The 13738-nt window shown below is 47.2% G+C and overlaps 1 protein-coding gene across 3 annotated transcripts in view; it reads right to left on the minus strand.

Annotated features, from left to right (window-relative positions):
* Positions 1-134: 134 nt before the first annotated feature.
* The window catches only part of Larp1 (La ribonucleoprotein 1, translational regulator), a 50627-nt gene continuing 37023 nt past the window's right edge, over positions 135-13738 (minus strand). For all 3 annotated transcript variants that reach the window (XM_021660425.2, XM_021660426.2, XM_021660424.2), the window contains exons 11-19: positions 12524-12916; positions 11638-11761; positions 11337-11542; positions 10929-11035; positions 9676-9827; positions 6817-6961; positions 5057-5166; positions 4830-4957; positions 135-3547 (exon numbers count right to left, since the gene is read on the minus strand). In XM_021660425.2, coding sequence (XP_021516100.2) covers positions 3341-3547; positions 4830-4957; positions 5057-5166; positions 6817-6961; positions 9676-9827; positions 10929-11035; positions 11337-11542; positions 11638-11761; positions 12524-12916 — 1572 coding nt within the window. In that variant the 3' untranslated portion in view covers positions 135-3340. The remainder of the gene's footprint in view (positions 3548-4829; positions 4958-5056; positions 5167-6816; positions 6962-9675; positions 9828-10928; positions 11036-11336; positions 11543-11637; positions 11762-12523; positions 12917-13738) is intronic.

Genomic DNA, 13738 nt, shown 5'->3' on the forward strand with positions numbered 1-13738 from the left:
GGAGCCAATAGCATCCTCCTAAGAGACTGTACTGTAATCTTGCTCTTGCAGTGTGGGTTCTGCCACCTGGGGACACACACCAAGTTCCTCTCTCACACCCAACAGCAGTGTCCTAGATGGGAGATCAGCCAGTGTTTTTTGCCTTTTCAAGTTTTTATTTTTATACATTTTTTTGTATTAAAAAGAAAAGCATAATAATTACCACCAATTACAAAGGACTAGAGCAGGACCAGAATAATGAATGAATCACTTCAGCCTGGGAAGCAGACACTCTCAATAATATTAATGTTATGATACAAGCTCATTCAAGTATTTTACATTTTTTTTTTGTCCTGTTGAATGTGATATCCTAGCACATGGTAAAGACAATGTACGAGCGTTAAGGTGGAACCTTCTCTGCAAAGCCCATGACAAGTTTTCCTTTCCTGTGAGAACTGGGCTGAGAGTTCTCTTCTGCCTCTGCCATCACCATGGCTGGAGGAAAGGGTGGGAGCTGGGGAGAACCAGGGGCCCTTTAGCAAGAGAGGTACTCTGGGGTCCCATCCAGGGGGACCAGGTTACCCAAGCCTCCAGTACTCTCCACCATTAGCCTTGTCTGCATGCCCTTTTTCTCACTTCCAGACCTTCCAAGCAGCTTGCTTTCTTTTGTAAATGTAACCAAAAAGGAGTGGGAAAGAGCTACAGAACAGAAACATTTAACAACTTGACATGGGGCTCAGCACCTCTGTCTGAACCTGGGGTCCAGGCTGAAGCAGGGCCAGGCAGCCTTCTCTTGAAGTAGCAAATTTGCTCTGAGGCTCAGAGGGCAAAACACAATCTGCTTCTTGTTGGGCCCAGGCGGATGCCCAACCCTGCACAGGCAGAGGATGAAGGCGGTTCCATTTGGCAGGCTGTCTCAGGTCTTGGATCCCGTGGGAAGATGGTGATAGGGAAGTGGCTTGCTCTGGTGGCCCCTGCCACTCCTGGCATACTTGTCACAGATACATCGGTCCTAAATTCAAGTGTCTTCAGAAGGTGAAGATGTAAACTACTCTGCAACGTCAACTCCTAACATGTCACAAAAAATACAAACAAAACACACATACACACACACACACACACACACACACACACACACACTCCCACCCCTCCTCAGCCTGTGTTGAGATGATAGCCTTGCCTTCTCACCCCAAAGGGGCCTCTTCCCTCAGTGGGCCTGGGAGGATCCGGGAGAGGATGGCAAACCTAGCCTGGATAGTCTAGATGGGAACCACCTTCCTCCACACCGGGGCCTCAAAGCCCTGAGGTTCTGTGGTGCTGGATATACAGTATAGGGCAAAGCGAGGAAAGGAGAAAGGGGAAAGGAGAAGGGAGCCCACTATTTGGTGAAGGTGCACCATGCCTGGGGCAGGTACCAGACTTAGGAGAGGGCCTCAAATCCCACCAGCAGACCCTATTCCCATATCATTTGAGACAACTGAGTCACAGGAACTGACACAGGATTCCCACACACTAAGCACCGGGAAGGCAGAGTGGGACAGGGCACGAGCTAAAAGCAACAAGGTACCCAAAGACAGAAGGTAAGCTCTTGCCAGCCTGGGATGCTATGTCCTAGTCCCCGCCTTTGGGACAACAGAGGAACTCAGTGATGAGGAGGGCCACACAAGTTTCAGCAACTGAGCAAAAAGACCACACCTGCCTTATGCTGTCCAGGTCCCAGTGTGGGGTGGGCATGCAGTCTCCCCAGCCTATGTGCTCAGTCCTTTATCACCCTCCCAGCTCCTAATGACAGCAGCCTCCAGCTTAAAGAAGAGAAGTCAGGTATACTCTATGTCCACATATACCTTCCTGCCACGGGGCTTCACCAAACGGCAGGATCCCCCAGCCCTTGCTTCCTCTCACCCTTGATCCCAGGCAGGATCAGTGAGAGGGTGGGCAGAGATGGCTTGCAGGGGGTGAGGGTATTAAGATGGGAAGACCACACCAGACCCTTGGAGAATGGCACCTTTTTCCACCTTGTGATACAAACCTCCTTGAGGTCAAAGGTCTTTAAGGTCAGACACAGATCTAAGCTGTGGCCATCAGTGGGTGTTCACCCCTTGTTCTGGGGTTGGGGAGACGCGCAGGCTGAGGGCGAGTGTGTACCAGACAAGACCAACTCTGTTTACAACAGTCTGAAGCAAACTTGGCCTTGGGGTTCCGAGGGCAGGATAAGGATGGGCCTGGTGAGGCGACAGCAAGCAGAACAAAGACAGTGGCAGCAGTGTGCAGACGCAGGACATCAGCTTCAGACGATGCAACAGCAGGGGTGTCCTGGGCACAGCTCTGATAAAACTGCCCCCAACTCTCTTGCCTCCAGGTGGGAGGCCCTGTACATGCAACTCAGTCCCGAGGAAACTTCTAGTCAGTCCAAGCCCAGGGCCATCCCAGGCAGGGGGAGCTCTTCAGGAGGAAAACAGGCATTTGGGCATTAGTTCAGGTTCCCGCTCCACAATAAGGCAACTTTTAAAAAAATATTATTTCCAAAAACAGAACAGAAGAAAAATTCCAAGGAGGGGGAAAGACAGCACTTTCTATGGATTAGGTGGGTTCTGATTTTTTTGACTTTTTTTTCTTTTTTTTTTTTTTTTAGTGGTCGATTTTGTCTTTTTTTTCTTTCTTCTTTTTTTTTTTTTTCCTTTTTCTTTTTTTCTGTTTTCCCAAGAATGGAAAGATCAGAGAAAAAAAATAAAATGAATCATCTTTCAATAGTCTCTTCTGGTGTGAGCAGCGTCTCTGGGCTGGGGAGATGGGGGAGAGGCTGAAGCTCCCCACCCCCCACTGAGATCCTTTGGTTTCCTTCCCCCAGAGGTGGCAGAAGGGCATGTGGAACAGCAGGGGCACGGTGATGGCAAACCCCAGATGATCGAGGGGCTGGTGCTTCTGGGGCCCATGGGCACCGCCAGAGCCTTCTGGTGGGCTGCATAGTTGGCTTGAGGGGAACAGGAAGAGGCAGGGAGACAGGTCGGCCTAACAGCCACAGGAAGGGCTGAAGAGTGATTTTGGTAATCCAGACAAACTATCAATAATTTAAAACTTGATATATATATATGTATATATATATATAAAAATCTCCCCCTTCCCCTCCCCCCTTAGAAGTTAAGATGGAAGTCATGGAGACAGGAGGGGAGGGGTACTTGGAGGCTTCTGCCCAGGGGCACCGCTAACAGCCAAATGGTGTACCTGCTACTTAGCGCAAAGGCCCATCTTTAGTAACTCTAGGCCTGTCCCTTCTCTACTCACTCTCCCGGGACTGGGCACCCCCATGGATCCTTGCCCACCCCACCCCTTCTATCCCGAACCCCAGGGGGCTTCTGGGCATTCACTTTCCCAAAGTCAGTGTGTCCGAGTGCTGGCTTGTCCATTTGGCATCTTCTCGAGTAGCCTGGCCAGTGGGTGTCGTAGGGGACTGGTTGGTCCCAGTGGCAGGCCTGCTGGAAGACTGGGAAGGGCACCGCTTCCTGCCCTCACCGCCGCCTCCTGCTACTACTGGGTGTCGTTTGTGGTTGCCTTCCTCGCCCATGGGGGGCTGCAACAGAGGAGTCACAAGCGGTCAGAGAACACCTGCCACATCTCTTTCCAGGACCAATCAAAGGCCTCCTTCCTACCTCCAAATGCAGACAAAGGTTTGGTTTATAAATAAAGTAGGGCCCATTCTATCCTTTCATATGGACACCACCAGAAATAAGAACACTACAAACACATAAAAGTAATTTATCAAAGGCCTCCTATACTTAGGTCCATATCCTAAAGACCAGGTTTTGATCATATGAAGGAAATTTCCTTCCTCTATGAAGGAAATGACCTGTGGTATGTGGCATATAGCATGATACATGTACTGGCTCCACAGGGCCACATACACTGAGGCTGTCTTACTCCAGCCTTCACCAGGCCCACGAGACAACAAAAAAGACTGTGATTCACTATACTATACTATAGTCATACTATAACAAAGGACAACAAGTACTTTCCAGGTACCAAGGTCCAGCTATTGGTCCACCTTAAATGGTCTATCCAGCTACCTGCAGGTTCTCTGCACATACACTTCTCTCCAGTGAGGGTACAAAAAAGCCCAGTTTAGCCATCTATATATCGATGACAGTCCTACCTATGCTTTTCACTAGGGGTTCAAAGTGGCCAGAACCGTGTTCTCAGCAGCCCAAGCACCACAAATAGTGTCAGTTTAAAATAACTGAGGACTACTGAATTACACCCACCACTTTCTGCTGAAAGTTCTCAAGAGAACAACGTTGAGTGTCTGAGCATGATAAACTTTTTGTTTAAAGCCTTTTCAGCCTTCTTTGGTGCTGGTCATTAAAACTACATCCTTGACTAGGTTACACATGTACCCTACTACTAAGGCACACCCCGAGCACCACAGACTTCCTGAAGGAAAAGCTTTCACCAGAAACGTTTTGCACAGATACAAAGATGGGTCAGTGAAGCTGCCTTTAGATGCAGCCCTTGATACACTCAGGAGCAACATCCAGACTCACCACAGGATGTCACTGTCTCGGCACTGCTCCAGACAATGGAGAACTGGACATTAGTTTACAAAATTCTATTCCCAGAAGGAACAAATATATATATATATTTATCCTGATATATATATATATCAGGGTAGTGGTCCTGACCCTGACACAAACTGGCAGGTAGCGGGATAAACTGGCAGGCTGTGACAATAGGAGGGAAGGTGGGAACTAACAGCTCTGGTGAGCACCTGCTGCCCACTCTCACATGCACTTCAGACAGGAGAGGGATGGCTGCTCTTTACAGGAAAATCAGGAGTCAGAAGAGAAGCTTTCACTCACGTCCACTCGGAAGTCTTCCAGACGTCGGAATTTGCCGAGGTATTCTTGCAGTTTGGGGTCAATGTCCAAATTTTTGGCTTTGGAATATTTTAAGAAGGCCCAGAACTTCTCCAATCCATAGAGCTGGCCTGTGAAGAAAGGATTTAGTAAAGAGCAGGGCTAAGATGAAGGCGGAGAGATGTGAGACCTAACATAGGAGGGCACCTGCAGCTCTGACACACTCTTACCAGCCTCATAGTCTTTCATGGTCTCCTCCTGGAAATCCTTGAAAATGTCCAGCCGGAATTTCTTCTCCAGGCCGTAACTGTAGTATCGAAAAAGGCACTCCAAACCGTATCTGCGGAGGACAAGAGTTGGTGAACTTGGCACAATACCTACTGGAATACGGGAAAAGGGGTAGCCTTGCTAGCCTAGCAAAGAAACTACATAGTTAAAACTCTGCTGGACTGGCAATGTGGCAGCGACCAGCAGCATTAACTAACAGCAGACCTGAAGAGCTGTTCAGTCTGCCAGGGCTCAGCCAATTCTGCCCTTCACATACTTATTTGTTTACTTATTTCTTTCTATCTATCTATCTATCTATCTATCTATCTATCTATCTATCTATCTTAGTTACATTTTATTAACTCTGTATCCCAGCTGTATCCCACTCCCTGATTCCCTTCCAAACCCTCCCTCCCTCATCTCCTCCCTGCCCCTTTCCAAGTCCACTGATAGGGGAGGACCTCCTCCCCTTTCATTTGACCCTGGTTTATCAGGTGTCTTCAGGTCTGGCTGCAAAGCCCTCCTCTGTGGCTTAGCAGGGCTGCTCCTCCCTCGGGGGGTGGAGGGTGCACTTCTTTCTTTCCTTCCCCTCTCTCTCTTTCTTTATTTGCCCTTCACACCTTGTACTCACACTGATCTGCTCTGTCTCTAACTGCTGTTTTTTTGCTCCAAAAGCAGTAGAGCAGCCCTGACAGACCTTACAGTACAGGAAGATTTGTTTCCTGTCTGTTCACAGAAAAACATGCTGATCCCTACCACACCATTCAGCAGATTCTTCATTTACCTTAGTCAGAAAGTTCACCACTAGGAATGTGATACTAAAGAAATGACCAAAAACAGATCCATATTTTACAGGCATATAAAAACTATTCACAGAAGCACTCAAGACCCCCAACCATAAAATTATCTTTGTTGTTGTGAATCATAAATATCTGACACAAAACCATCAAAGGGGCTGAGATCCACAGGTTGAGAACCACTGACTTAAAAGAACAGGTAGAACAAGGCCTAAAGTACAAATGAATCACTTTTCAACAAATTAGTTTTAGCAAGTATAGCATGTTAACATAAAAGTATCCACAAAGGAAGAGATGGTTCAGTTAAACAAAACACAAACCTCTAAGAAACGAAAGTGGCTTAGAAAAGTTCTGGGAACTATTATAATAGGCTTACATTAAAGCCTAAATAACTTTTAATAATTCTCTGAATGGGACAGTGGTAGTGTAGGCCTTTAATCCTGGCAGAGGCAGAGGCAGAGGCAGGCAGATTTCTGAGTTCAAAGCCAGCCTGGTCTACACAGCAAGTTCCAGGACAGCCAGGGCTACAAAGACAAACTGCCTTGAAGAAAAAAAAAAAAAAAAAAAAAAGAAAGAAAGAAAAAGAAATTCATCAAATGACAGGGGCTGTTCACAACATGAATCACACTGCTGCACAGATGACCTCTTTGGTTTTGGCAGAGTCAAGAGTCTACTCTATGTGCTAAGGGACCCCTGGACCCCATAGGTGGATTTGCTGGTATCATGAAGGCAAAGCAAGCACAGCAAAGAGGTAAAGAACAAAGGAGCTCTGTCTGCACAAACACACCCCATAACCTTTTAAGCTCTGAAAGGTGAGTATGTGAATACCTTGCCAATCTTTGAAATTCCCAATGTCAGCTCTGGCAGCAGACTCACTGGGACCCTCCCAGTCCCCAGATGCCAAACAGAGCCCCCAGCCCACTCACCTATAGCCTTCTTTGGCATCTTCCAGTGCCAGCTGCTTGAACTCCTCATACATCTTTTTATTGAAGTGATCTCGGAGGAAGAAGGACCAAAAGCGGAAGAGGGTGTTCATCTCCTGAGACTGGCCAATGCCCAAACGCTTCCGCTCTGATGAGAAAAAAAAAAAAACAGAGGGTCAGGCAACGCTGTCCTTTGTTCACTCAGTACTAACTACTCTATAGGCCTTGCTCTGGCCTCTGATCTAGCCATCTGTCTAGCTGAGTCTCACCTACTACTATCACTTAGACCAGTAGTTTCTCAACATTCCTAATATAGTTCATGTTGTGGTGAGCCTCAACCATAAAATTATTTTTGTTGCTGCTGTTAAGAATCATAAATATATGATTTACTCAACTCCCAAATGGGTTGGGATCCACAGGCTGAGAACTGCTGACTTAAGAGGAACAGGCAGAAAAAGGCCTAAAGTACAAATAAATCAATCTTGACAAAATAACTAGTTTTGCAAGTATAGCATGTTAGCATAAAAGCATACTCATAGAAGAGATGGCTCACCAGTTAAAAGCACTAGCTGCTCTCGCTGAGGACCTAGGTTCTGTTCCCTACCACCCACATGGTGGCTCACGACTATCTGTAACTCTAGTTTTAAGAGATTCAACGCCCTCTTCTGGCTTCTAAGAGTGCCATGCATGTAGAAGGCACATAAACATACATGTGTGTAAAATACTCAAGACACATAAAATAGTTGGGAGATGGAGTTGGCAGTTCAAGGCCAGACCTGACTAACAAGAGATAAAAGGGTAGTATGAACTAAATACACAGACAGATCCCTGGAGCTTAGCAAGCAACACGCAGAAATAGTCAAATCTGTGAGTTCCAGGTTCAAGTGAGACCCTGCCTCAAAAACAGGTAGATTCTGAGACACACACACACATACACACACACACACACACACACACACACCAAACACTCCTACCATAACACAACCTGACAAGCCAACTAAAGAGGATTGAACAAACACCATGAAATAAGGCGGTCTTATGTAAAAAGAAACCAAATCTGGGAGCATGTGGAGAAAACAGGGCCATGCTTTTGGGTGGAACTGTTTGGGAATGATTAGGAAGCGTGACCTTGTTGGAGGAGGGGCATCACTGGAGATGGACTCTGGTTTCAAAAGCCCACTCCATTCCCAGTTAGCTCTCTCTTTCTGCCTTCTACCTGCTGACAAGGATGTAGCTCTCAGCTACTGCTCCAGCGTCATACCTGCTGCAATGCTTCCTGCCATGATGGCCATGGATTCAACTTCTCAAACTATAAGCCCCCAATAAGTACTTTCTCTAAGTCACCCTGGTCACAATGTCTCAGCACAGAAATAGAGAAATTACTAAGATAGAAACTTAACACAGTGCCACCGCCGCCGCCACCGCCACCAAACACACACACACACACACACACACACACACACACACACACAACCCCAAAAGTATCCAACTTTCTCCAGAGGACACCAACAGTGTTCAAGCTTTGTACTGCACACATCAAATGAATTGTATGCTACACTCTCACCCACCCACTCACTCCCAGAGTAAGGCAGTACCAAGTTACCAAGTGATAACAAACTGAGCTGGATATCTTCATGCCAACCATCAGAAGCCTTACACCTTTAAGGTGCCTCATGTAGCCAAATGCCCTAAGACCCTCTCCTACTATCTTCCAGAGTGAGGCCAGTAACCCACTTGCTACAAAAGGACAGAGAAAAAGCACCCAAGCTTTGCAGGTGACATAAAGTGCCATGCATGTTTGTCACAGTTTCTTCTCTTCCTACAACCTTTTTTTTTTTTTTTCCCTCAAGACAGGATTTCTCTGTGAAGCCTTGGCTGTCCTGGACTTGCTTTATAAGACCAGGCTGGTCTATAATTCTCTGTGGAACTCACAGAGATCCACCTGCCTTTGCTTCCCTGAGTGCTGAGATTACAGGTGTGCACCATGTGCCTAGTTATTTTATGTATGTGGGTACTTTGTCTGCATGTACATCTGTACACCAGAAGATGGCATCAGACAGACATGAACTGCCATGTGGTTGCTGGAAATTTACCTTCGGACCTTTGAGAGAACAGTGAGTGCTCTTAACCACCAAGCCATATCTCCAGCCCCAAAGGCTTTTTTTTTTTAAGTTATTTTGAGACAGGGTTTCTCTGTGTAGCATTGGCTGGCCTGTACTCGCTCTGTAGACTAGAAGAGGCTGGCCTTGAACTCAGAGTTACTTCTGCCTCTACTTCCCTGAGTGCTGGGATTACAGGCCAGTGGCTATGGGCCTGCCTCCTACAACCTTTTCAAAAGGAAGTTGTCTAAATTCCAGAGCCAGAGCCACCATGAGATAACCTGGACCCAAATCTTTACCTAGAAAGCCCTGTTCAGTGTCAGCCCAACCTGAAAGTGTCTAAGATACATGGTTATACTGGTAACAGCTGACCCTGCAATCCTGCCAGAAATGAGGAAAAACTGGCATTTCCTATCCTAATGCACAAAGACAGAACGGTTAGAACATTCAAGGCACTATAGTCCCATAGTTTCCTGTATTTAAAAACCACCTCACCTAACTCTGAGATGGTTTTTACTAACAACAGTCTTTTTCTAAAACTTTTAGTTTTGAGTTTCAATATAGAGCCGGCTGGCCTGCAACTTTAAGACCCTCCTAGCTAACGTCAGCCCTCCTTCTGCAATGCCATGCCATTTCTTATTCCAAGGTCAAGAAAAAGCCAACTGCTGCCTGCTTTGCACCCTCCAGCCCCTCTGGGACATTAAGGTCCCTAAGCAATGGCCAGGTTACTTACTAGCTCACCAATGAGCCAGCACTTACTTACCATTAAGGCAGCGCCTCCGATACTTGTGGTAGACATGTTGTGTGAAGCCATTTTCCTTGAGCAGCTCATGGGAAGGATGCTGGAACTTGGGCAGTGACTGAGGGGTACAGCCATAACTGCCAACTGCAGGTGTTCCCTCTGAAGGACTGGAGCTATGGAAGCCACAAGAATGATGGCAACACCAGTCACAAGCCTCTGACTCAGCCCCACCCTAAGGTTAGGAGTGTTCCCTCTGACCTACCAGCCAGGGTGCAGTCTTACACTGTACTGGCCCTAACCCACAGCCACTAGCTGTGTATGACCTTGGAGAGCTCTGAGAGCTCACTAAGGCTCACAAGGCCTGAGTCCTGGGTCTAGGGGTGGCAGAGTTCTATCACTGCAAAAGGAATTCACAACACTACACTGTCCTTAACCAATCATTATGGATTAATCAATCTGTATTTTTCTCAAATCTACCTCTTTCTAGTTTCTGCCATCTCTGTGGGAAGCTGAGTACACAGACTGGTAACTCCAAACTTTAAAGTAGATTTGGCAAGAGGGCTGGAGAGATGTTTCAGTAGTTAAGAACACTGGCTTGTCTTCCAAAGGTTCTGAGTTCAATTCCCAGCAACCACGTGGTGGTGCACAACCATCTCTAATGAGATCTGGTGCACAAGTGTACATGTAGATGGAACACTGCATACATAATAAACAAATAAATCTTAAAAAAAAAAAAAGGTAGATTTGGCAAAAATAAATTTAAAAAGTGTCTGGGCCCTACACTGAGTAGCTGAGTCACTGAACAATGGTGCTGGGAATAGAAGCCAGTCTTGGGTATGAAGCACCTCCAGTCCTACAGGTCTACCTAGAGGCAAGGTTATTTCCCACTTCCAGGCAGGCAGTAGACAGGTTTGGAAAGAAGTTCAGAGTTGCACTATCTAAGAATACTCAAGTTGAATTCTGTGTAATTCATGCTATGGTAGCATGTCTTTGTAGGCAGACATGGTGGCCCATGCCTTTAATCTCAGCACTAGAGAGGCAGAATCTCTATGAGCAGGTGGATCTCTGTGAGCTAAAGGCAAAAGGGCAAACATGGTCTACATAACTAAACTCCAGGCCTTTTCTAAAAACAAAAGAACAAAACACAAAGAAGCTTCCAGTTCCCAGGTGTTGGGCTAAGCTTCCCACACTGCTGTATGGATTTGGATTCAATTGGCGAGTGCCACGTGCACTGCATGCCTCCACAGGCAGCCTGGTTTCCCCGGCCACAGTACCTAATAGAAGCAGTCCTGGGCCTGTGCTCCCGGGAATCCATAACCCAGCCCACATGACTCTCCAAGGGGGGGTTCGAGCTGTGCCTTGTCTTTCTTTTTCGAGGCATCTGTAAAGATGAAAGCAGAACTTGTTATCTACACATCCACTACCAAGATGTACATCAAGCGTCATATGCAAGTAGCACATCGCATTTTACAAGTGTTTTCTAGACAAGGGTGATATCCCTGAGCTACACTCCCAACCTTATGAAAGTGTTTCTAATTCTCTCACAGGTGAGGCGGAGGAGCAGGGAGATGTGCCCGAGTCCTCCCCTCTGGCCTGCATTCCTTCAGTCTCTGAAGGCCATACCCACACTCAGTCTATTTTATGAGCGCTCAGCCTAAGGACAGGCAACTGAAATACCTTACCTTGGCATCTAGAGTCCGTCCTTCTTTTACCACTGGGTAAAACCGTGATGTCTGACTAGAGTCTTTGAGCTGAGGGGTCCGGGGCGTGCGGGGGGTCCTGGCGTTTCGGTAGTTTGGCGACTCTGGGACAGTGGTTGGTAGAGAACGGGCAATGGTGGAGGGCTCAGGAGCACCAAACAGCTTGTTGGCCAGGGCATCAGTAGGAACTGCATAGGCAGAGTTGGGTCAACATGAAGGAAAATCTCTGGCTAGGGCCTAATACCTCTCACCCACACTGGGCTTCAGGTACCCATCCCCTCACCTTGTTGGAACCGAGGTGGCCCAGGAGGAACCTCCTGGTTGGGATCCACAGGGGGCTCAGGGGTCAGAGTGTCAAATTGCTCCCGACTAATCATATTCACTTTCTTGAAGTTCTCAACTTCTTGCTGCAGATGTGAGGTAGTGGGAAGCTGTTAGTCAGTAAGACATTCTGGCTGGTTCAGGAACCAAGACTGACAGGAAACTGGTGAGGATAGCTTCCCCATCCACACACAGGGTTCCAGTCTCCATTATCATCTCTCAGGCCAGCTACCTTGGTATGAACTCTGAGATCGATCTATCAGCACTGAACCTGCTTTTCTCCCCTGGCACGGCCCTGGGACCAGTTGGGCAGCAGCTACCAAGAACTTTCTGCAGACTGTCCATCCTGAGTCTCTTCCTACAACTGTGTGGACAGTGCCAGCAGCTTTAATCTCTACACTGCTACTTGCTTATTGCACAGGCTCACCTTTAGGCCCACCCATCACCAAACATGGCCACTCCAAAAACTGACAAGAAATGTCACCATAAGGGCCTCCTTTTCTCTATTTTCCACTAAGAAGGGTCCTTAGAAGAGTTTTTTATGTGTCCGATTTAAGACTACAAATAATAGCCCACTCTTTATGTTATCTTCCACAAGAGTCTAGCCAACTGTATGACATCAAGCATGAGTAGATAGGACAGTTAAGTCACCCCACATGCTGTTTACACTGTAGGTAATACACATTTGCTCTTGCAACTGTGTCGATCATCAACCACCCCCTCAGACATAAAGACAAAAGGCAATAGACAGAGGTACCTGCCCAGAGTCACATAGCCCATCAGCCTTCCTCTTCTCCACAGGTTATAAGAACCCCAGGCCCTCACTCAAAGCTATCCTTGAGCCTCACCTTGATCTGTGAATACTCAGGCTCAAACTTCTCAGTCCACAGGTCTTGCTCATAGTAGAAGAGCCCATCATTAATGACCTTGGCCAGCTCAGCACTCATCTTGGCACGAGAAGTGTGGTTGCCTGTGCGGTCCCCCCCAGGGTGGCGACGCATATAAGGTGGTGTTTGAGTGACAATGAGAATCTTGTTGACATCCCGGTCATCGATTTCATAGTCAGAGTCCTCATCAGACCAGGCAGTGAAGGTATTCTTCCGCCCATCCATCTGTTCCATCTCCTCATCAAACAGGAAGTCTAGTTCTTCTTGCTCATCCTGATCCTTAGACGTCAGCTGCTGGGAGGGAAGGTGCTGAGGCAGAGCAGTTGGGTGGGAGAACCTGGGCTCCTCTGACTTCTGAAACAGGGACAGACACCGAAAGGGAATGACCTGGGAATAATACATGAGGCCCCTGGACCAGGCTTCCTAGCTGCCCAAGAGGCTCTCTGGCCTCTCAGTTCAAAAACATCACAACTGTAACTCTGGTAACACCAGCAACCATAGGTGTTCTCTCTTGACTCGGCCTCATGGAGAACTGCCCCTAAGAAGCCCAGTACTTTCACTCAAAGCCACACACAACCAACCATTTCTGTTTACCCTCACAGCTCATACACTGGCTGTTGGCAGGAGGCACAAAGCACAGTTCAGGTGAACTATCCCATCATCTGTCTACTCAACACTTTGGCAGTTCGGGCAAGCAGCCTTGCTTCAGTACCTTCAGTACTTAGGCTGGGTCCCAGCCACAACAGATATTTACCGATTTGATGAGTGAGCACCCACCCAACAGTACCAGGCTGTATATGAAAAGCCTGAACGAGTGACACAAAACCCTGTACTTAGGAACTTCACAGCTCAGGGGGAGAAGGTATATATATAGCAGCCATCTGCATGCAGTGTGGCTCAGCAAAGCCTTTAAACAGGTCTAGGGAGTACATAAGAAGGGTGCTGAGGCAGCCAGAGTTTACGTATGGTTAAGAGAAGCTTCTTAAACAGGCCACTACAGAATACAGGCAGGAGCAGAGGCAAAAAAGACAGCACATTCCAAAATCAAGGTGAAACATTTCAGTGTGACAAGACTAAATGTGCCTGACACAGGAGAACTATGTCTCCCACACAGCATACATCCCAGAGGCAATTCTCTGATGGGTCAAGCCATCTCTTTTAAAGTTGAAGATAGAT

Source organism: Meriones unguiculatus, chromosome 11, assembly GCF_030254825.1.
Source record: "Meriones unguiculatus strain TT.TT164.6M chromosome 11, Bangor_MerUng_6.1, whole genome shotgun sequence".
Lineage (NCBI taxonomy): Eukaryota > Metazoa > Chordata > Mammalia > Rodentia > Muridae > Meriones > Meriones unguiculatus.